Source organism: Terrapene carolina, unplaced genomic scaffold (assembly GCF_002925995.2).
Source record: "Terrapene carolina triunguis isolate 2854851 unplaced genomic scaffold, T_m_triunguis-2.0 Scaffold633, whole genome shotgun sequence".
NCBI lineage: Eukaryota > Metazoa > Chordata > Testudines > Emydidae > Terrapene > Terrapene triunguis.
In genome coordinates this window covers 938721-962966 of record NW_020664984.1, presented here as the reverse complement: position 1 = coordinate 962966, position 24246 = coordinate 938721, and the positions used below count along the sequence as shown (strand labels likewise).

Here is a 24246-nt window from a genome sequence, read left to right as displayed (position 1 = left end):
CTGTCATGGTAACTACATTGGTGCAAGCCCCTAATGAGGGCTCATGTAAAGCAGGGCTCACACCTACACGGCTTAATCCAGTGCAAATTTCTCTAATGCAGACAGGGAGTAGGTGCCCCTCTGCCTGTGACCCTTCACCATCAGTCCCTCCAGTCTGGCCCATTTCCCTCCCTCTTGCTGCACTGCAGGTGCCCTGGGGAACCCATCTACCTGCTTCTCATTCACCAGCACCATTCCCCCACCTTGGCCCAGATATCACTGCTCCCACCCCACAGCGATGGGTGCTGTATATGGACTTGAATAGCAGATATTAGAAAAGTGAGGCCCACCAGTACTCCCTCCCCACCTTCTGAGAGTGAGCCCCACCAGTACTCCCCCCCCCCCCCCGCGGGCCGCGCGCCCCCCCACCACCCCCCCCCCACACCTGTCGGATAGTGAGCCCCACTGATACTCCCTGGCTTGCCAGATAGTGAGCCACACCTGCCAGATAATGAGCCCGACCAATATTCACCCCCACCTGCCAGATAGTGAGCCCCATCAGTGCTCCTCCTCCTACCAGATATGAGCTATACAATGACCCTCCCCCAACACAGCCTTGCATCTCTATGGTCAGCTGAGGGAAGGAAGGGACGCCGGCCACAGCCAGCCGCTAGCTCCCAACCATAGAGTTGGAGACGGGAGGAACCGCCCGTTTGCCGTTAGAACTCCTCCCCCACCCTCGGGAAGTTTCTGCGCGAACGCAGTGCATTGTGGGACCTGCAACCCCCGCTGCTGGAGGAACCGTACGAGACGTTCCGTCAAAATGATGGTGAGTGGGATCGGCGCGGCCCGGTCCATCCGCCGCCATCCGCCCCGGGGATAGGCCCTCCCGGCCCGACGGCGGCTCCCCCGCCTCCGGCGGGCTCTGGCCGGCCGTGATCAGCCGTTATTTGTGGGGGATGGCGGGCTTTAGCCGGAGCGGCGGGGATCCGGAGCCGCCGCCCCGCCTCTCAGCACAGCCCGGTGGCAGTAAGGGCGAGGGGCGCTGCGGCCTGGTCCTGGAGCAGCCCATTGAGAGAGGGGCCTTGGGGGCTCCGGACAGCCTGGTTACGGTGGGCGAATGGTGGCCTCGCAGGGACTACCAGTCACATCAGGCAACGCGCGCCACCTTGCTTCCGAGCTGGGGGAGCCCGTGGCGCATTGCATGCTGGGGATTGTAGTGTGTAGGTCGAACCGGCGGGGAAGGTGAAGGAAGCCTCTGTGTATTACAACTGGTACCCTGTCCCTATGGCTGCTCAAACCATTGCATGCTGGGACCTGTAGTCCTCAGGCTACCTCTCCGTTACAGCCGCGGGGCACGTGATTGCCCAGTCTGGCTGCTGTGGGCAAGGCGGAGCAGGTTGGGAGCCGTAGTCATTGTGGGCCCCACAGTTCTGTTGGAGATGGGCGTGGCTCGTTTTGATTCTGACACGCTCAGACCTGTCATCTCTGTGGAGGGCACTCAGCCCTGGCTAAGCTTAAGGCAGCCCTAGGAACGTGCAGGCAGAGACTGTTACAAAAGGATTAACATAGAACATAAGAACGGCCCGATTGGATCAGACCAAAGGTCCATCTAGCCCAGTATCCTGTCTTCCGACAGTGGCCATTGCCAGGTGCCCCAGAGGGAACGAACAGAACAGGGAATCATCAAGTGATCCAGCCCCTGTCGCCCATTCCCAGCTTCTGGCAAACAGAGGCTAGGGACACCATCCCTGCCCATCCCGGCTAATAGCCATTGATGGACCTATCCTCCATGAACGTATCTAGTTATTTTTTGAACCCTGTTATAGTCTTGGCCCTCACAACATCCTCTGGCAAAGAGTTCCACAGGTTGACTGTGCGCTGTGTGAAGAAATACTTCCTTTTGTTTGTTTTAAACCTGCTGCCTATTAATTTCATTTGGTGACTCCTAGTTCTTGTGTTCTGAGAAGGAGTAAATAGCACTTCCTTATTTACTTTCTTCACACTGGTCATGATTTTATAGACCTCTATCATAGCCCCCCCTTAGTCGTCTCTTTTCCAAGCTGAAAAGTCCCAATCTTATTAATCTCTCCTCATAGGGAAGCTGTTCCCTATCCCATACCATTTTTGTAGATCCCATGTAGACGTTACCTATGCCAATGTTAGGGGTTCTCGCATTGGCATAGGTAATCCGCCTCCCCCAGAGGTGGTAGCTAGGTCCATGGAAAAATTCTTCTGTTGACCTAGTGCTTTCCACACAGGGACTTAGTTGGCTTAACTAAGCCCCTCCGGTGTAGATGTTTCACATCCCTGAGTGATGTTGTTATGCCCTAATTTTCTTGTGTCGATCAGGCCTCATTATCTGCATTTCGGTTACCACCAACAATGGATACAGCTGTGCTGGTGGCAGCAGCAATGCAAGAGTAGACGGGGCTCAGGTGTTCATACCACGGCGTCATGAAAAATCTCTCAACAAGTTTACGTGACAAAGTGGTAGAAATGCCTTTGCCCATCCACGCTACCTGCCTAGCATTTCAGCACTGCTGACAGCTGTTGCAGTAGTATGGATACTGTGTGTCTAGTGCAGAGTTGAAGCTGGAGGGAATTCATTTCATTGTGCTTCATGCTGTCGAAGGGGGAGGGGCCAGGAATTCAGCCTCTGAGGAGGGTTACAGAACATATCCAGGGCAGGTAACCAGATTGAATGTTAACAGGATCTGCTCATTAACCTGCGTTTGTTGAATGATGGTTGTATTCTAGAAGGAAATGGATCCTCCCTGAGTCTTGGTTATCCTTCATGTTAGTTGTATTTTTCAGACAAATCTAAATTAAGGTTGAATCCAGATTAGTAATGTAAAGGTTAAAAAAACAAAAACTGCTTACAAGCGTAGTGAACTACATGCATTAGAAACTCAAGAAATTCAAGGTCAAGATTAAATTCAGAAGGAAAACCCCAACCAGCTGAAAAATATGGAAATCCTTAGTTCTAAGACATCCAATCTTCAGATTTATAGAGCCTAAGGCAGGAGTAGACGTTGGTTTCAGCCTTAGATATGGAATTGCAAGCAGTGATGCTCAAATACAATGAAATGATTTCCTAAATGGTTCCCATCAGGAAAAATGATTTATTGAATAATACTAATTAGCTGAGCTCGAAAGGTTAAAATATTGATATGCACAGTTATTTTTAGGGTGACTAGTTGGCCTATTAAAATCTGAGCAAGGCATTGGCTAACGTATGTTGTCTTTTCAGCCCACACCAGTTATCTTGTTGAAGGAAGGCACAGATACCTCCCAAGGGATTCCTCAGCTTCTCAGTAACATCAGTGCTTGCCAGGTTATCGCAGAAGCTGTTCGTACCACCCTTGGCCCCCGGGGCATGGACAAACTTATTGTGGATGACAGAGGTACGTATCATGACTTCCTAGTGCTGCCTCTTAACGCTTCGGTGTTACCACATGTAAGGCAGTGGCTTTTGACTGACTAACAAATAACATCCCTGCACGATACATACTATATGGTACTTCTGTGTTCGAGAAGGGGGGAAAAACCCAAACTAAAGATGGGCTAATTTAGAGCTAAAGTTGATAGTGCACCCTCGTGCCCCCCCGCTCCCCCATCAAACCACAAGTTAAACCCAGCATTCATTGACCTCATCATGCTTACCTTGCCCCCGTTCTCAAGTCAGAAGGGACCATCATGATCATCCGGCACATGGCAGGCCACTGAATCTCATCCACCCACTCCTGTAATAGACCCATAACCTCTGGCTGAGTTACTGAAGTCCTCAAATCATGGTCTAAAGCAGGGGTGGGCAAACGTTTTGGCCCGAGGGCCACATCGGGGTTGCAAAACGGTATGGAGGGCTGGGTAGGGAAGGCTGTGCCTCCAAAGAGCCTGCCCCGCCTCCTCCCACTTCCCACCCCCTGACTGCCCCTCTCAGAACCCCCAACCCATCCAACCCCTCCTGCTCCTTGTCCCCTGACCACCCCCTCCTGGAACCCCCTGCCCCTGACCGCCCCTGGGACCCCACCCCCATCCAACCCCTCCTCCCTGTCCCCTAACCGCCTCCCCCCAGCCCCTTTCAGAATGTGGCCCTGAGAACATGGGCGGAGGACTCAGGGGGAGCTGGGGCAGCTGCGCAGCCGGAGAGAAGCGGTGGTTTCCCCTTCAAAGCGCCGCTTCTGTCCGGCCGGCTGCACGGCCGCCCGGTGCTCCTCCTGAATCCTCCGGTCGCATTCCCCGCGCTCCTGCCACCCGCACCGTCTGCCTGCTTCCCTCCCCCTGCAGTGCAGCCCCTCCCCCGCGCGGGGGTGTGTGCCAATGCTGAGCTGCCCAAGTGCCTGGCCCTGGGGCCCCCTGTTGGGGGGGGGGCGTGCCAGGGTACCCTATCTTCACCCCTGAGCCGCGCCGCCCGGCTGGAGTTAGCCGCGCCGCCCGGCTGGAGTTAGCCACGCCGCCCGGCTGGAGCCAGCCGTGCTGCCGGCACGGTGAGCTGAGGCTGCAGGGGAGTGGGGACAGCAGGGGAAGGGCCGGGGGCTCAGGAGCTGGGCAGGACGGTCCCGCGTGCCGTAGTTTGCCCACCCCTGGTCTAAAGACTTCAAGTTACAGAGAATCCACCATTTACACTAGTTTAAACCTGCAAGTGACCCGTGCCCCATGCTGCAGAGGAAGGCACAAAACCTCCAGGGTGTCTGCCAGTCTAACCCGGGGCGAAATAATATGGCGAGCAGTTAAACCCTGAGTATGTGGGCAAGACCCACTAGCTAGACATCTGGGAAAGAATTCTTTTTAGTAACACAGAACCCTCCCTATCTAGTGCCTCATCACCGGCTGTTGGAGATATTTGCCTCTCTTGTTATGAACCTGTCTTCAGCCAGAGATGGCCTGCAGTGCCGAGTTGTTTGGCTCTTTATGGATGTGCTGTGCCTGAGCAGGGAGTGAACTGACATTGCTGAACTTATTTTCTCTTGTTTCACAACGAAGCCCAGGTGTCTGTGGTAGAGAGAGAGAGCCTGATGCGAGATCTGAGGCCTGAACCAGAGGCTGTGAACCAAAGTCAGGCCATATATTAAAGCAGATGCTTACAAGTTCACTGTCTAGTACATGAACTTGGCAAAGTTGCTGCTAGTGTACTAGGTACTGGATATTTACGTAAATATATTCCAGCTAGTACAGCTACATCCCAATCTAGTACAAGATAAGATGGCTTGACAGAATAATGAATAAGAATGTTTTGTCCAAAATATCAGGAACAAGGGGAGGTAAAAAATAGATGTTATGAAATACGTAAGGTGGTATGCAACTTGTTTATCTCAGTCTATAAATGTTGGGCTACCTCGCCGTAACCCTTTGTCCAACCGAGAGGGCCGCAGAAAGTCCCACTGCTGACTGAGCGGAGTCCATTGTAATGAGCATGCATGCGTTTGTGTACCTGAGACATAGATTCAGGGAGCTAGCACTGTGCTTCGTTGACAATAAACTTGGCCGAGCACCTTCTCCACTGAACCAAGTCTGTGGTCTTTCTTTGAGTAACATCTGAATGAGCAGACTGCATTATCTGCTGTTAGTAGTGATCACATTGGAGCTCCAAGGCCAGAAGCAGCCTGAACAGCGTTACTGAGGCGGCCTTCAACACTTAACAGCAGTTTCCTTCTATGAAAAGTTATTGCATTAACCCACTGTGGCAATTTCCTGTCCTTTTCATCTGATTTGTAGGCAGTAATCAATCACTTTCAACTTGTGGGAATGTGTGGAAATACAGCAGAGATCATGTTCCAAATGCTGTTGAGGGACAGTCATTTGTCTGAAGAAAAGTTGTCTTTCATGAAGATTTAGGGCTTCATCCTCTGCTCATTGAAGTCAGTGGCAAAGCTCATGGTGCAGGAATCAGGCATTTAGAGAATTTATGGAAACCTTTCTATCCCAGTAAAAGCCAGGGGCCCAATTTTTCCTGAAAAGGAAAATAGAGTGAAGCGTAGTGAGGCTTCCTGGTGTGTTTAAACTAATCAACATATTAATCTAACTGGCCTTGAGTTCTAAATAACTCGCTCAAATGCTGGAGTTAACACCTACCTTTGGAGCGGGAAGGCAGGTGTCTTCAGTCAGGAACTTTGGACTTAACTCTTTTTCTAAAACCATAGGGAAAGCAACTATCTCGAATGATGGCGCCACAATCCTGAAACTTCTTGATGTCGTCCACCCTGCTGCTAAGACATTAGTGGACATTGCCAAATCTCAGGATGCAGAGGTATGAATGTGATCAGCTGTGCTTCTGAAGTATAAACACATGAGGACAGAGGAAGCGTACTATGAAATGCTGGGATACCACGTGGGGCCTTGTGTGTTGCTCAGGTCTCTGGAAGGCGCTGGCAGCATAAGTGTCTAAGTCACATGTCCATGTTTGCATTCAAAGTATGTACACCTCCTGCTTAAGGATGTGATGTCTTTCTGAAACTGCTGTGCTTTTGGGATTTGATGATCTTGTGCTAATGTAGAACCTTTAAGATGTGATAGTGATGGGAACAAACTGCGTTGTGGTGTTGCAGGTTGGCGATGGCACGACCTCCGTGACTATGCTGGCTGCAGAATTCCTGAAACAAGTGAAGCCCTACGTGGAGGAAGGTGTGCATCCTCAGATCATCATCCGGGCCTTCCGTACTGCAACCGAGCTGGTAGGGAAATGCATGGGCTAGTGGGGAGTCTTTGTTACCACAAAATTGCATAGTTGTCTACAACATCTTGGACAGTGATTCTGGCAAAAATCATCTCTAAAGTTGATTGGGGGCCGGGGAGAGTAGCATGAGCAGTAACAGTCCCTTCCACCCCACTGCAAAATATCAGCTGGATTCTTTAAAACACAACAGCAGCCAGTAAGCCTTTATGACTTTAGATCTCATCTCAGTTGTTACTACTAGGGACTTTATAATGGCTTCTTTCTTAGCCTGGCCGAATGTGGGAGATCTGACTTAAAATGCCCAAAGGCTCACTTCAGGGTCCTGTCCCAGCATTGTCAGAACAGTGTTTTGGAGGGAGCATCGGGGAATGTAGTCATTTTAAAAAGGAAGTGAAAATAGTTTACTCCCCCATCCTCTGCGTCCATAGGAATTTTGCTTGCACTTAAAAGTTGAGTTACACACATGGCTTCAGCATATCTCATCTACTTCTAGAACTGGTTTCCTATCACAGCTTGAGCAGTTCCAGTGATATTCTAGATCCTGGGTTTCTTGCCGAGCAGCGATGTTTAAGGAGATGGTTCTTGATTACTGGTGGAAGGAGTAGAATAGCTGAAATACTTGGATAGTAGTATTATTAGCCAAGATGGTCAGTGACGCAACCCCATGCTCTGGGTGTCTCTAAATCTCCAACTGCCACAAGCTGGGACTGGACGACAGGATGGATCACTCAGAATTGCCCTGTTCTGTTCATTCCCTCTGAAGCATCTGGCTGTGGCCCCTGCCAGGGATAGGATACTGGGCTAGATGGACCATTGGTCTGTCCCACTAGGGCCATTCTTGTGTACTTAAAATTTCAACTGCATCAAAAGTAGCAATGAAGGTTGAAATACAAATACAAGAATCTGCCGCAGGGCTGATCACATTCTTAAATGTGAGTCACTAATTTCAGCGACTGGCTTTTGTTTTGACAGGCTGTGAATAAGATCAAAGAGATTGCAGTGACAGTGAAGAAGGAAGATAAAGCGTAAGTTCCCATTTGAGTTTGAGAAGCCTATATTGTGACTAGGTGGTATCTCTGCCCCAGTAAGTGCCTTGTTGATTCAGAGGCATTTTAAAGTTGTTTTTTGCTGAACTTTATGTGATCCTGGGTTGAAGATTCCAGGCCAAATTCAGATCTGGGATCAGCAGCTGCAGCCACAGCTAGATTTTGCTCTGAATTTGGAATCTGTAGGTCTGACTAAGAAGATGCTGTGCTCTCTCTCCAAGGCTGCTACTTCAGAAAAGTATCTAGGCCATTGTTTGCCAGCTTGGGTGCATAATGCTAGGCGCCTAAATAAATGGCCTGATTTTTCACACTGGGTACTGAACCACCTGCAGCTCCCACTGAAATCAGCAAGTGTCTTAGACGCTCAGCGTGTCTCTGAAAATCAGGCCACTTATTATGTGCCTCGCTCGATGTACCCCTGTGGGCAGCTGTTGTCCCTAATGAACTGAGCTGCTCTAACGAGGAGGGAATGTTGCGCACTGAATGGTTTTTATCATTCCTACTGACTGTGGGGGAAGCCCTTGCACATCCGTCAGTGGATGCAAAATACAGTCGTTCTGGTAACCGTTAGTAAACATAGCAGTGAGTTCAGGTCCCTCCTGAGTTCTGTTTCCTGCCCTCTTACAACCTCTAACAAGTAGCGTAAGCCAAAGGTTTCAAAATGGCCTCTAGTTTGGGTGCCCCATTTGAGATCCTCGGGGTCTGTGTTTTAGAACAGCTGAACGCTGGTGGCTTCCGTGGACTTTGGTTGGAGTTGTGGGTGCTGAGCACTTCTGACATGTGGACCCATGGTGTCTGAGGCGGAGCTCTGTAAATTAGAGAGGCCCTTTCTGAAAATTTGGGCCTTAAACGCTGTGTGCCTCCATTTCCCTCTCTGTAAAAGGGGGCTAATGCTTCCTCACTTGGGCTGGAGGGGGGAGTGAGGCTTAAGAAATGCATATGAAATGCTTTGCGATCTGGCAAAGGGCACGAAGACGTGCAAGATGTGACTTTTCTTTTCTCTTGCAGCGAGCAAAGAAGTCTGCTGGAGAAATGTGCAGCCACAGCCCTCAACTCCAAGCTGATCTCCCAGCAGAAGGACTTCTTCTCCCGGATGGTGGTAGATGCCGTCATGATGCTTGATGAGTTGTTGCAGCTCAAAATGATTGGAATAAAGAAGGTGCAGGGAGGTGCCCTGGAAGTAAGTTCTGTCTGAGTCTCCTGTTAGCACAGAGGAGTTCTTAGGGTTTGTCTACACAGCAAAGAAAACCCCATGGCCGGCCTGTGCACATCCCTTAGAGCCCTAATCATTTGCTCCTACTCTTGGGCATGAAAACCCTGGCACAGACATCCCCCACACTGGCCAATGGTTCCTTGTTTTGCCTTCTCTCTGTAATTCCCCACTTTAGTTCGCAAACAGGCAGGAGTGGGTAGGGTTGTGTTTCTTTGCACACCTACCATCCAGATCCTCTACAGCACTGCCTTGGTACAAAGAGGGGTGTGCAGTGCTACCACTGATGGTAGTGGTGACTTCTGTGTTTCTAGCTTTCACTACACCCGCTTCATGCGGGGATGAAGAACTCCACAAGGCAGTGGAGAAGTTGGGTCTTCAGTCCTTATCCAGGTGGTAGTTCTTACATTTCTTTGGTTCCAGAAGTAACTAATATCCTTGCTTACATACTGCAAGGGGACTCATCCTGAATTGGCCAGGGGGAATGGACTATATGAGCTGCGAAGGGTTGTCCATTTCCATTTGTTTGCCTAGGTTCTTATATGGTGCCCGTCACCATGGTATCTGACCACCTGTGGTACATAGTATTAAACCTACGTACCTCGATAGAAAACAGTTCCTGGGGTAAGAGGTGGTTGGTGCTGTTTTAGTCTCTTTTATATCTTAATCCCGTGTAGAATGGTGGGTTAGGTGGCATATCTCCACTGAAAATTGGAGCCTGTACTAGTCTCTAGTGAGTGAATTGTTATTCTGTGGTTGTTTCTGCCTGTAAATACTTCACACGAACATTTCCATGGAGGAAAGAGATGATCACTACGCTATTATCTTACCCAGACAGGTAATGTAGTAAATCAGAATTGGTTCTGCATGCACCTAGTCATAACTGAGGGTCTGCTAGCATTTCAGAGAGTCATTGGCTGATTTCAGATGGGAGAGACCATCCTATTGCCTTACTTTCTAAGGAAAATCAGTTCAGCTGTTTCTGGCAGGAGCTACAGAGAATGGAAGCTAGTTTTGTCAGATGATCTTTGCCCTTGAATTTGGTTTTGAAGTTTTGAGGATAGTTTTCCCCCCCAATTGCCGTTTTGATGGGTTTAGCAGGGCAGGTCTTTGAGCCTGAGGATAGTGCAGCATCCTGCTTTCCAGGGTGTCAGCTGAACTCTTGAGGTTACTCATCCAGGCTGTGTGGAGATTTTGAGTCACCTTGGGGGCCATGCTCATGTACCCTAGGGAAGGCTTTTGTGGCTTTGGCAGCTCCTCCTGGTCACAATGGACGTGCTGCGTCTGGGTTCTGGATGCTCAGGATAGGAGCTGCCAGCGTGTTTGCTGAGTTTGGGGAGAGACAGGAGGTTGTTGTAACTCAAGGGCTGGAGCTGTGCCCTGACTCCTCCCAGAGGGCAGGAGAAGGGAGTGCTGGGAAAGGAAACTGGCATTTTTCTGAAGGCCTGGTGCAGAAGCCCCGTTCTAATAACCTTGAGACTATACTTTCCTGGGGTAGTTGACCCTGCAGGAAAGCCTGCCTGGGAGAAGTCCGTGTGGTAGCTAGTGGGTTGTTAGAAAGATGTAGTATAGGGAAAGAATGTGACATTGACTTTTTTCCAACATGGAGTGTTAAAAAGATTCCACCCTAGGGGGCAGCGTTGGGCAAGCCAGTCTCATGTGCCTAGCAGCTCCCATCCCGAGATTGCTGTAATCTAGAATAAGGCAAGAAAAGATCAAGTTTAGGGAGGTGGTTGAGCAGGGGTAGGCATCTTCAAAGGGTACAAATGGGAAAGGCATCAGAGAGAGACTGGAGAGCGCTGTCTGTTGAGCCAGAGTTTTTGTATAGTGCCTTTTGCGATGGTATCTTGTGTGCTGGGAAGGATCTGTTGGGAGAGGGTGGTTTCCTGGGCAGAGGAGAGAAATGTCTGCCACTTGTGTTCTGTAAGGGTGGGTTAACCAAAAGGAACAGCTGTCGGAGGGTAAATGGCACTTTGACTTGTACACTGATTCTGAAGCAGGGAGTCCTCCTGCAGGAGCTCGTTAACCCTGCCTGGCTAACCCCAACGTCAACCCCCTTCTTTCAGGAGTCCCAGCTGGTGGCCGGAGTTGCCTTTAAGAAAACGTTCTCTTATGCCGGGTTTGAGATGCAGCCGAAAAAGTACAAGTCCCCCAAGATCGCTCTGCTGAACATCGAGCTAGAGCTCAAAGCAGAGAAGGACAATGCTGAAGTGAGAGTCAACAACGTGAAGGTAAGAGCTGAAGGGAAAGATCAGGACCGAAACGAACGTGCACTTCCAATGCAGAATGAGGCTTCTCTGATTATTTCGGAGCCTCTTCTAAACCTTCTGGTGGAGGAGAGCTGCTGTTCCCTCCTGGATGGGGTTGGCCTGTTGCCCTTCCACACGTAACTATCTCTGCACTATGTAGCCTTGTCTTACCAGCTCGGATTGATATGCATCATTGGCCTTATTTAAGGTCCATGTACCTGGGCAGGCTGTTCCAGCTGAAACCCAGCGTGCCATCCCCCGGCTGAGTTGTCCCTGGCCAGTCTGAAAAGGACAGTACCACTCTGTTTTTCTCTACCCTAGTAATTCCCAAACTTGTTCATGCCACGTCCCCTTTGGACTCACCTCTGTTAATGTGACCCCAGGGGTCTGAGATAGAGCCGTGACCCACACCCAACGGGACCTGACAACAACCTGTACAAGGTCAGGCCAGAAAACAGCCGACCTCCTTTGGGCTCGGCTCGGCTCTCCCCCTGCTGCCCCTGGGATTGGTGCAGCAGCAGCTGTGAGCCCCATTCCTGCTAGTCGATGTCACCTCGCTGCACTGTCCTATGTGCGCTGCAGAGCGACTGCGCTGAAGAGCCAGCGCTGTCCCCGCACAGCGCCCACGGTACAGCGAGGCAGCGGTAGCCAGAGCACGCAGCCGCCCCAGGCTGTGCAGCGTGCACATCTCGTGACACCCCCTGTGCTCAGGGGGCGGGGTCATGACCCACAGTTTGGGAAACGCTGCCTCTAGCCCAGGGCTCATGCTCCATCTATTCCAGTGACCGGCCCTCTCAATAAACTGGAACGGAGCAGCGTCCTGAGCGCTGATTTTCATACATGTGTGGAAATCACTAGAGCGTCACATAGTGCATTGAAACAAGGTGAGGCTTTTAGCCACTGGGCATGTGTAGCTTCTGATAAATACAGACGCCGTACACTTTGGCCCCCTCATCACGTGGGAGGAAGCTCAAGGCAAAACTACCAGGAGACAGTGTTAGGGCTGAGAATTTAATTTAGGGCTGAGTTCCTAATTTTTGGTTCCCACAGCAATCGTGGTCACTCGAGGTCGCCTTGCATTTTATGCGGGAATAGAGGGGTTAATCTTGGTGTCTTGGCCATGTTACAGTCTGGGTAATTACTCAGTTCCCCATAAATTCTCCAGGCCGTCCCAGCAAATAATGGTTTTCTTTACGTTCTGTCCTGATTGGTTCTATAGCGTTGCTGTGCCCGGTTTAAATCCTTGCCACCCAGCAGTGGCTGCATTTTAGTGATGGCTGGAGTGACTCTTTTGTGTCTGGTTGGTAAAGTGTGAGCACTATGGAAAAGCACAAGATAATATCAGTCGCTATCTGCATTCTTCTCTGTGGTAGTGTATTCTAGATTAGTTCCTTGTGCTAACTGCATTAGACAGTCTCCTCTCCTTTCTATAAATAACGCTCAGATATTTGTACAACCCTTCCTTTCTCCTCCCCATTAATCACCTGTTATCAAGATACATTGAGCTGTCACTGTCTTCCTGTTAGTTCCTCCAATCCCTTTATCTGTTAGTCATGCTGCTTTGAGCTTTGTAACTTTCTCTGTCTCCTTATAAAAATGAGTGACCTAAAATTGCCTGTGAGCGTGTAAAGCGAACATCTTTCCAAGGCTGTATAAAGCAGCATTAACCCTGCCTTTTGTCTCTTAAGGGATCTCCCTGTGCCGGTAACCTACAATGGCATCTGCAATTCTTTGTAAGGAAACTGTCTCTGATTCTTTTCTGCTAGGATTACCAGGCCATTGTGGATGCAGAGTGGAGCATCTTGTATGACAAGTTAGACAAAATCCACAAGTCGGGAGCCAAAGTCGTCTTGTCCAAACTTCCGATTGGTGACGTAGCTACTCAGTACTTTGCAGACAGGGACATGTTTTGTGCTGGTCGAGTTCCGGAAGAAGATCTCAAAAGGACTATGATGGTAACTTTGATTTTTTTTTTTTTTTTTTTTTGTAATAAAGGGTTTAGATTTGCTATTAATCCTTCAAGGCTTTTTCCACTCCCTCCCTGCCCTGTACTGAACTGTAAGCCAGTGGTTCTCAACCCAGGGTATGTGAGTACCCCTGGGGGGTACTCAACTCATTTAGATCAGTGTTTCTCAACCTGGGGTTGCAGCCCCCAGAGGGGTCATGGGACAGGTTTGGGGAGGTTGCCAGCAGGGCAGATGCCTGGGGTTGCCTGTCTGCTGGCCAGATCACTCGTAAAGCACGGCACTAACAACGCAGATGGCATGAGGAAAGGGACGTTACGAGTGAAGATTTTAAAATATCTTTTAAACCATTTGATGCTTTGCTAATACACGGAGGAGCATATTAAAAGCTGTACTGTACGAGGGATTGTGCTGTAGTGGTTGGAATAGGACTCCTGCCATCTTTTTGCTGACTTTACTACTGTCATTTGGTGGCTTTGAGCAAGTCACTCAGTGGGAGATTGGGAGTTCAGTGCCCTTCTTACACTTTCTTTACCTGTACCTCAGTTTATCCATCTGTAAATGGGTGGGATATTTAACCTATGTCACTGGACGAGTGTCTGCAAAACACAAGCGGAAGGATCTCTGTAAGCGCAATGTGCTCTGTGTACTGCTTCGGCCTGCTCTGCACCCAGTGTTTGTACCAGTAGAACCCTGTCGTTTGTGAGGAGGGGGGTTTAACTGATTCGGTTACGCTGGTGTAACAGTCAGGTTTTCCGAGCCCTTCATTTAGGGGCTGTGCTGCCCCTGGCGTGTCTGGTCTCTTTTGCTGGTCGCTTCTTAAGCCTTCTCCTGGGGATGGCTACAGCCCAGGCTGCTCCGGGCCTGGGAGTAGGAGGTCACAGTCATGGCAGCCAGTTACAAGGCTCTGTGACTATGCTGCCAGTGCTGAACAGTAACTTGTCCCTCTGCTGTTACACTAAAGCCACCTTGTCTCTTCTGTACGTTGCAGGCCTGTGGTGGGTCTATTCAGACAAGCGTTAATGCCCTGACAGATGATGTTCTGGGACGGTGTGAACTCTTCGAGGAGACCCAGATTGGAGGAGAGAGGTAAATATACCGTAGCTTGAACTGTTCATTGTAATGTGGCACTTTAATTTGTGTTGGAAGGTTACTGCTGAAAATCTGTATGCAGTAAAGTGCTAACCTGGTGAAATCTCAGCGTGTTTGAGTATTTCTCCATGTTTTGGCTTGATGTCTGGCCAAGCGTATCACACCTCCTCACGCTTCTTGAGGGCCAGTGGACTTAATGTAGTGTCTTGTACGTACATAGTGACTTTCATCCCAAAGGATCCTGCAGCGATGTGCAAACAGTATATAGGCATCCCTTCATCCGTCACCGAAATGCAGCCCCTTCTGGGGTTGAGTGGGGCAGCTGTGTTAACACCCCACAGCAACATTGTACATCAGCTAGTACAAAAGCTTAATACCCTACCTCAGTGGATTTTCAGCTTTTTCATCCTGTGGCCCATCTCGAGGGAGAGAGCCAATGGGGACCAACTCCCAACATCCTAACCCCTCTGGCTGTTTGTTTCTCCCCACTTTGTCCTGTGGGGCCCCAGGAAAGTCTCCCCAGATAACTGCTTCAGCACAGACTCGGGCGGGAGGGAGTACTGGGTATTTGCGGGAGAATTTGCATCCCATTCATAGACTAATCTGGCCCTCCCCTGTTTCGCTGGAGATTCAACAGGGTCACAGTACAAGTTAGAAGGGCTGCAGATATGTGTTCAGCTTTGGAAAGGAATATCTCTCTTGCCAGGTCACCCACAAAGCACCTTTCGAAGCTGTCTAAGGACTTGTCTAGATGAACACTTAGTTCGCAGCAAGTTGGGGGGTAAGTCTGCCGCGCGCTAGCCTGATGCACGTTGTTTGGCCATGCATTAACAGTTCTCTAGTGTATTTTGATCGCTCCCATTTCCACGCACGCTATGTCAGAACGCACTACAGAACTGTTAGCATGTGACAGCAGGGTCTGCAGCCAGTCAGCGCGTGGCAGGCTAGCGCCGGGCAGACTTACACCCCGGCTTGCTGCAAACCACGTGTTTGTGTAGGTGATGCAGCCCCAGGTGCTGGTTATCCTGGCAGTGCTAACCCTTGACATGCTCTGCTCTCGGCAGGTACAACTTCTTCACAGGCTGTCCAAAGGCCAAGACGTGCACGCTCCTGTTGCGAGGAGGTGCAGAGCAGTTTATGGAAGAGACTGAGCGGTCCCTGCATGATGCCATCATGATAGTCAGGAGAGCAATCAAGGTATGGAGGAGCTGGAGACGTTGCCCAGCTGTTTACATTTGCCATAGGCTAGGGGTTTTGTTTGAAAGGCCCTCGCAGCCTGTCTAGGACCCGAAACTTACCTTCCTTAGCAAGGAGGTAAATCCCGTGCAGCACCTGGGGCGGAGGGACGGTTTGGGAAAGTGTGTGGGGCAAGGAAAGCGTGAACGTGTTTGTTCAGGGGTGGAAGGATCCTGCCATCTCAGGAGAAGCAATACTGTGGGTCTCCACTCCCATAGTGCAGTGAACGGAAAGCTGGCCAGTGTCAAAGGGACAGTGCTCAAAGTAACACAGGCCCCTGGAAGCCAGCCACCCTTGAACACTGTCTGGCGTTCTCCTCTAGCACAGCCCTGGAGGCTAGAACTGCCCTCTGACCAAACGAGGCGTGTATGCACTAACCCCAGTCAACTGAGTGATGAGGAATCCGCTGGGGTGCAGAATGGCTCTTCCATTTGGTTCGGATGGTGCCTTAGCAGAGTACCCCGACACACTTGCCTGCTTCTCTCTCATCTTCCTTCAAGGCTTTTTTCACTCCCGCCCTGCCCCCCACTGGACGTAAGCCATCGGCCCTCTCCTTGAAACACCTCCTGGTGACTCTCCAAGCAGCTAGCCAACTGATATGAGTCAGGGCTAGGGGCACGGGGACAGTGATATTTATCTGTATCTGCGTGTCTGTTATCCCTCTCCCCCCTTCATGTGCTTGTCATCTTTGATAGCTTGTGGGCATTTCTGGATAGCACGTCACGCGTCTAGCTACCGCTGGGTTAGTATACATTGAGGTAAGGCGTTCTCAGAGCACAGGTGCCTTGTGGGGCATAAGAGGAAACAGTTTAGGATTTTGAACCATTTGCTTCTAGCAAAGACTCCTCAATCTGTGATTTACTGAAGGAAATGCAGGAGAAATAGCTGGTAGCGGCACTCGGCAGCAAAGCAATTGCTTAGCAAAAGCAGCACTTCAGGCTTGTGCCACCTCTTTGACCACTTGATGGAAGTGAAAGTAACTTCATTCACTACTAGTCAGGTCTGTGTCTGGCCTGAGAGAACGTGGAGCTGGAGAAAAGGCACCCGCATGTGTCAGTGGCAGGGTAAGCTCCCCTTCCAGAGCATCTCCTCCCAAGCCTGGAGGAGCCTCTGGCCCTCTGCAGAAACTACCCGCAAAGCTGGCAGGTTGTCCTGATGGTGGTGGTGGCTTGCGTGATGTGGACACTCCAGATCCAGAGATGCCATCAACCAGATCTGTAACAGGTTAATTTCGTGTCCTGGGCTCTCTCCTCTATTCAGTAATGGTTTCAGTGTAATCGTTGTATTTGGAGAAAGGTAATGGAACGTTTTACTCTTGCTCCGTTTCAGAACGACTCCGTTGTTGCTGGCGGTGGGGCTATAGAGATGGAACTTTCGAAATACCTCCGGGACTACTCCAGGACCATTCCAGGCAAACAGCAGTTGCTGATAGGCGCTTATGCTAAAGCCCTTGAGATCATTCCACGCCAGCTCTGTGACAATGCCGGGTTTGATGCCACCAACATTCTGAACAAACTGAGAGCCAAACATGCACAGGTGGGCTCGCCCCCTTGAACGAACGTGTTTCCGGGAGAACCGAGAACACTGAATTTCTGAAGCATGCAGAACAGAGCAATAATACAACTGTAACTGTTTCAGTTGCTGCCTCTTTGATTAAGTCCTGTGGTATTTTTTCACATGTGATGAGGAATCTGCTGCTGGTCATAAAGAGAAACTATTTTCCTTTTGATCGCAGTGTTGGGGTGACTTTTTTAGAGCTGCTAGTGGGGTTTTGATTTGCTTTTTGAAAAGGCATCCCTTGTCAGGAGAGAGTCTTCTATTTTAAACCTTAAAGTGATGGGTTATAACAGTTGATAGTGCTTTTCCAATGAAATGCAAACCTGGCCACATTCCAGTTCAGACAATTATATGTTGCCTCCTTAAGTGCCCCTGGAACTTTCACTTGACTGCAGTATTGCTCTTCCCTTCCTAGCAAACGGTTGGGCAGTGTTTGTGATCTTTGCCATGTCCCACCCCAGAGATGACTGCATCTAAGCAGTCTTAGCCATGAGGTTGATAGTGAGGGAGAGTTTGTAAAATGCTATATAAAAGGTAAGTGATTGCACCTTTTGGTTAGGAAACATGCAGTCTGTGCCCAGTGCTAGGAGCTGGCAATTCCTGAGATCTGGTGTGGGGGACACTTTGATCTCTCTCCATTAGCTTCTCTGTACATTAAGTGGTGTGAATGCCAGAGACAGTGTGGGGCATAGTTAATGGTTTGTAGTGCAGTTGGCAGATGGAAAGTGCTAAGAGCTAATACTTCCCTCAAGCAAGACTCTTTCTGATTGCAAGTGAGGTTAATGAGGAGGAGAATTGCTGTCCCCTGCTGTACATTGGCACATAGGAGCCATCTCCCTTCTCCCTGTCCTCTTGTCTACATTTTGCTGTGTAACTGACCCTTCCTCCTGTCTTCCGCAGGGAGGTATGTGGTACGGCGTGGACATCAACAACGAAGATATCGCCGATAATTTTGAAGCCTACGTGTGGGAGCCGGCCGTTGTGCGCATCAACGCTCTGACGGCGGCGTCTGAGGCTGCTTGCCTTATCGTGTCTGTAGATGAAACCATCAAGAATCCCCGTTCTACAGTAGACGCCCCTGCTGGTGGGCGGGGCAGAGGAAGGGGCAGGCCACACAACCACTGAGAACATGTCTTTTAGTCAGTGTCGTATGACGTGGGGCCCAGGGACGACACTGGTGGCTACTATCTCCTAAAATATCCCCGTTTAAAGAAGAATTGATGCCGAGCGTCTCCTAATTTACAAACCGTTTACCACCTGGCTACTTGATGGGTTACAGCCAACCGAGAGAAACCAAATCGGGGTCCATAGCAGCAGCCTCTTGCGGAACCCTGGTCCCCACGTCTTCTAGACAGCACTGGTCCCACTCTCGGCTCTTGTCCTTCCATTAGGAAGCCGCGCTGTATGGAACTCCTTGCAGTGTTGGCATGGGGCAGCCAGTGCATGGGGCAGTTCGTGATTGTATTTATTGGTTTTCCTATTGGAGTTTTGAACCGAGACACAAACACAATAAAGAGTTACAAGCACCTTGTGGCTAGCTGCGGAGTCTCTTGTTTTTCTCTGATTAGAATCTGCTTCGATGGGGAAACACCCAGGGTGGTTGTAGGATTCTTAAAACATCCTCTGTTTCTGTGAAACGCTGTCAACCCTGTGCTTTAGTTGGCAGGTTCTGGGGCAGACCTGCTTAGATGCTTTCTCTTTGCCTCAGAAGGCAAATCTCCCGTTTTGTTTTTGTCTCTCAGAGCACTCCCAGACTGCTTAATGATCTTTATTTGCCTGAGTTTAGTAACCCATGAAATCCTCTGTTTTAATGAAACCCCATTTAGGGTAAATGCTATTGCAGCACAGCTGATACTGTCCTGGAAGCCTGTCTGATTGCCCCTGGAAAGCTGTAAAGTGCAGATGGCGCCGTCCCTCCCATCTCTTTGCTGCATGATAATTGTGGGTACTTGGGTTTCCATCAAGGAATAATGGGGTTGGAGAGGCTGGGGACCAGGGCAGTTACGTACTAGATCATGGTATATTATGAGCATGGCCCTTCTCATGCAGGCTAAAGACTTTCCTTCATGCGCCTGGCAAACCTGGATGACTTGTCAAACTGATAAACAAGGTGGGGTGGTGGGGGGCAGGTTTCCAGACTGCTGTTTAGCTGCTACTGCTGAGGTCATATGACGGTGGGGGCTGGGATGAACAGGTGTGGGAAGAGAGCTGAAAATTGTATTGATCTGGTATCAATCCTTTGAGCTCATTTCAACAGGCAAGTTTAGACTTGGTTGCACCATAAATCCCATGATTACTTATTGCAGGCTATCTGCAAACAAGTAGCATGCCCATCGCAGGTTTCAGCTCCATGAAATCTTTGCTTGGAAGGACCTAAGGAAGTGCTAATTATTACAAACAGAAAAGCAAATGCTTCCTGGATGTAACCTTCATCTCACCAGGAACGTGTTAACCGGTCACAAGCCAGCAGTGTCCAAGAATGGGGAAAATCATGGTTTTGACGCTGCAAAACGAGTTTAAAGAAGGGGGGGAAGGTCTGGCAACACTAATTAACTTAACTCTTTTCTAGCAGGAAATAAAATGTAAGTGACTTACAAGTTTAGAAGACATATAGAGAGGAAGGATGGACTGGTGGTTTAGGGCCCTGACATAAGAGACCTGGGTTTGATTCCCTGCTCTGCCACAGACCCTGACACACCTTGGGCAAGTCACATAGCCTCTGGGCCTCAGTTGCCCATCTGTACAATGGGCATAGCAGCACTGTCCCACCTCACAAGGGGTGTTGTGAGGATAAATCCATTAAAGATTGAGGTGCTCATGCTACAGGGATAGGGGGCTTTACACATCTAAAGATAGCAAAATTCATCCTGGTTTGGATTTTCAAAGCAGTTCACATCTTCCATTAACAGCCGTTCCTTGGGCCTGCTGACTTTGCTGCTGTTATCCGTAGTTAGCTCCAGATTAGGTTACTGCGATGAACTCTAGATGCGGCTACATCTTAAAGCCAGTTGTAGAGGAAAGCTGGTGCAGAACGCAGCTGCTTATTGAGCAGGGCATCTTGCTGGGAATATACACGCTGCTCTTGGGCCTGGACTGGTTTCCCTTTGGTTGCCAAGTTGTTTAAGGTGCTGGCTATTCCCTATAAAGCCCCTATATGGCCTGGGAGCGGCCTACCTGAGGGATCACCTCTCCCCTGGCCGTACTACAGCTCAGGCCAGCAGAGCTGCTGGAGCTCACCCCCCCCGGTTATCAGGCAGCAGCTGGCAGGGTGTTCTCTATGAGGGGTCTCACTCTTGACCTTACTTTCCCCCAGCTCCGAAATAGCCTGAACTTGGTGACCGGGGTGCACAGCGGAGGACACCTGTTCCATAGGGACTTAGGGCTGGGGCCTGCTTCCCAGAGCCATGAAGGAATGAGTTTTTGTAGGTGTCTTTCTGGCAGAGCGCCACTCTGTGTGATGATTTGAACACTGCTGGGATTATGTTGTCACACTGATGGGGTGTCTTTTTATCATTTACATCAAAATAGTTATAAATAACTTCCAGGGAAGACGTGTCCATCCCCTGGCTGCTCTGACAGTCTCCCCCAGTGCCCATGCACACGTATTGACCATGGCCTAGCATGTCTTGTTGAGATAAAGCCTGCTGCACGTAGCATGATTTGACAGCTCTGCTGCGCCTCTTTAGCCATCGAAAAGGGGTGACAAAGACCACGTCTGTGAAACCTCGGTCACACCTTTGTCACTGGGCGTCACAAGCGTTGGCCCTTCCCTACGTGCTTTGGCTTCATCAGCAGGAAGCGGAAGGAACAAGAAGTTGGTGAGCCAACCTCACAAGCCTGGAACTACTCCCGCTTTTCTGCCCACTGTTATGACGTGACCCAAGAGCCCTAGTCATCCACTGGGGCCCCATCGTGCAAGGCACAGTACAAACAACACAGCAGTGGTCCCTGCCCCTAAGAGCTTACACTTGGCAGAGGGGAGCACAAGGAAACGAGATGTTACTCATCCATGATGGAAGTGGTGTTTTGCAGTAGCTGTCACGGCAAAGGAGAGTTTAAAGGAGTTTAAAGCATTCCCTCTCCTGTTAGCATGCTTCTGCAAAGTGGCTTACAGAGTCAGGCGTCCTTTGGACGTCTACTGGTGTAAAGCTATCCAAAATGGAAGGCTAATCCACACCCATCAACTGATGTAAATGTACCCAAAGAGGTCTCAGGCGCTCCGTCATTACTGCTACAACCCAGAGCACTGGAACGCGGCTGTGGGTGTGGCTAAGACTGGTCTGCCCCAGGGAAGGAAGAAGCAGGGCCAAGCAAGGCCAGCTAGTGACTGGCTTCCTGCAGTGGGTGAGTGCAACTCAACACAAGAACAAGGGGACATTTGACAAAATGTAAGGGTGGCAAATCCAGAACTGATAAAGGGAAATACTGTTATGTACAATGCATAATTAGACTGTGGAACTCTTTGCCACAGGATGTCGCTGGGGCCAAGAACTTCACAAGATTCAAAAAGAGACTGGCCATTTCTATGGATAATAAAACTATCCATTTTATAATAATTATTGTTAACAAGCAGTTTGGAAGGGGTATTAAACCTCATGCTTCAGGGTTCAAGCCAATCTCTAGCTTTTAGAGATCAGGATGAGATCTGTCGGGGTCAGATTATCCCCCAATTGCCTACTGAGAGGTTCTGACACCTTTCTCTGAAGCATCTGCTGCTGGTCCCTGCCAGAGATCCATAGCTAGGCGAGGTGGGCGTCGGGTCTGAGCCCCATGGCAAGTCCTATGTTCTTCGCACTGGCTCAGAGAGGCCACTGTCACGTGTGACTTTAAAAAAAACTAGAAGAGGAGTCCTGAAATAGGGGAGAGATTTAACAGGGCTAAATAGCCAGGTGGGGCCTCCTGATTCCAAAGTCAAAGCATCAAGTCAAATGGGTGCGGCAGCCCGGTCAGGTACGTGAGATGTAGGGTTCTGCCCTTGACTGGTAAAGGCTGGCTATATAACCATAGGCAGGTCCTTTAACAGCTCTGCCTCATTTTTTCCAGCTACAAAATGGTGGTTGTGGCCAATGTTGCAACCACATGCTGTATCTTTGGGGACTATCTTGTATGAAGTTTGAGTGGCTTTGTGTGTGTCATTGTGGGCCAGGGATTGTATGCAACTCCATGGGGGAGGGTCCCCAAGAGCCAAAACAAGGGACAGGGTGATTACTAGAGTCCATGAGATTGTTAACCGCTCCCTAGGATGGTTTGCATACACTGGGTCAGGCTGGGTTTTGCAGCGGCTAGGAAACAAAGCAAGGGCTTGTGGTATATCAAGGCAGAGTTTGGGGAGGGTTGAGAAGTCATCTTTTTGACTCAACAAACAGGATCTTGCGTCCTAGGGGAACCCCAACCCTTGCTGAAAAGTTGGAAATAATTTGGCTTGCGTGAGCCCCCCAAGACTGATGGGTGAGTCCTGGTGTAATTAGCAAGTGCATGCAGGTTCTGGGGTTTTCAGGTTTTCTCCGTAATGCTTTTGCCCTAATAAAAATGTATTTTGCTTTGGGAAGGCTGGCTGGTAACTGCTCTCCAACGGTGTAACACCCAGGAAAGGAGAACCACAGGTGCTGGACCCAAGGCAGAGCTTCTGGGGAAATTGCAGCGAGGAGCACAAGGACTGCAAGCTTAAATGCTGGTCTGGAGCGAGAGAGATGTGGGTCTCTGCCCGAGAAAGGAGACCAGAAAGGAAGGAAGCCAGAGATTTTAAGTGGGTGTCCTCGAGGAAGACTTGGGGAGGGAAGGTGCAGTTACCCCTGAAACGGTGGCAGGGGTAATACTTGCCCACCTCGCAGGACTGTTGTGGATCCCTCAAGGTTGGTGAAGCAGCGGATGCTGTGCCAGGGCAGGTTGTTAATTTGCTGCTCTGGAAATCACTGGGGTGGGGGAGATGCCACCTGAGGGCTGTTTGGTGATTGGGCCGCATTCAGCTTTTACGCGTGCCTCCCTCACACACCCGTCCCTGCAGCTGGCGATGTCTGCGTGGCCTCGGGCAGGCTCACAGGGAGCGAGTGGCCACTCGGGCCTGGATGCTGAGTGCGCCCTTTTACACACCATCTCTGCAGCTCAGGGCTGAGGCTAGCGTTGCCAACTTTCTAATCGCAGAAACCTGAACATCCTCGCCCCGCCCCTTCCCTGAGGCCACACCCCTGCCCCGCCCCTTCTCCAAAGCCCCACTCCTGCTCACTCCATCCCCCTTCCCTGCATCGCTCGCTCTCACCCACCCTTACTTTCACCGGGCTGGGGCAGGGGGTTGGGGTGTGGGAGGGGGCCAGGATTCTGGGGTGGGGCCGAGGGGTTTGGAGTGCAGGAGGGGGCTGGGGCAGGGGGTTGGGCTGCAGGAGGGGGTTTGGGGTGTGGGCTCAGGAAGGGAGTTTGGGTGCAGGAGGGGGCTTAGGGCTGGGACAGGGGGTTGGGGTATGGGGTGGGAGAGGGGTGCGGGCTCCAGCCGGGCAGCGATTACCTCGGGCGGCTCCCGGAAGTGACCGGCATGTCCGGCTCCTAGGTGCAGGGATGGCCAGGCAGTTCCCGGCCAATGGAAGCTGCGGAGTAGGCGCTTGTGGTGGGGGCGGTGCGCGGAGTCCCTGTGACCGCCCCTACACCTGGGAGCCGGACACACCGGCCACTTCCGGGAGCCGCACAAAGCCAGGGCAGGCAGGGAGCTTGCCTTAGCCCCGCTGCGCCACCACCTGGACTTTTAGCAGTCTATTAAAATCTCCCGGATTGCTTTCAATAGCCACCGGGAGATCGATGCCGATTGGGGTAGACTCCCGACCAATCCGGGCAGGTTGAGGAACGCAGCTGGGGGGGCATGGGGCCAATCTGCCCCACAGATGGGCGTCTAGCCCCCCCTTACTGCCAGGCTGGCACTCGGGCAGCACTAAAAGTGCCCTGGTTTTGAAATGACTATTTACAGCAAAACATGATCGAGTCGTCCCTGTCCCGACGGCCCTTGAAGAAGGAGCAGGCCCGAGCCCTGTACAAGAAGCCGCATCATGTGATCAGTCTGTGTTAGCTCAGGAAGCTGAGGGAGAGTCTCACCAGGGGTTAGCGTAACCAAGGAAACTGACCTCAGCTAGTGAGAGACAGCTGTGCGGGTCACTGAATTCTCACCTGGGGGGCCTGGCTGGAGTCCCATCAGCTGGTCTGCATTACGTGGCCCAGGGCTGTGAAAAATCCACACCCCTGAGCCATGGAGTTC

General features: G+C 50.6%; 1 protein-coding gene across 2 annotated transcripts; it reads left to right on the top strand.

Moving 5' to 3' along the window:
- The first annotated feature begins 700 nt into the window (after positions 1 to 700).
- Positions 701 to 18546, top strand: CCT7 (chaperonin containing TCP1 subunit 7). 2 transcript variants are annotated; one of them, XM_024203784.2, is made up of 12 exons: positions 701 to 808; positions 3233 to 3386; positions 6123 to 6229; positions 6528 to 6653; positions 7628 to 7680; positions 8710 to 8881; positions 10978 to 11142; positions 12927 to 13115; positions 14116 to 14213; positions 15281 to 15413; positions 16782 to 16988; positions 17910 to 18546. In XM_024203784.2, exons 1-12 carry the CDS (start codon positions 803 to 805, stop codon positions 18132 to 18134), a joined length of 1635 nt encoding a protein of 544 aa, XP_024059552.1. In that variant the 5' UTR covers positions 701 to 802; the 3' UTR covers positions 18135 to 18546. The 2 variants fall into 2 exon arrangements, with proteins under 2 accessions (XP_024059552.1, XP_024059550.1); XM_024203782.2 differs by lacking the exon at positions 701 to 808 and having other exon boundaries at positions 3218 to 3386.
- The last annotated feature ends 5700 nt before the right edge of the window (positions 18547 to 24246 follow it).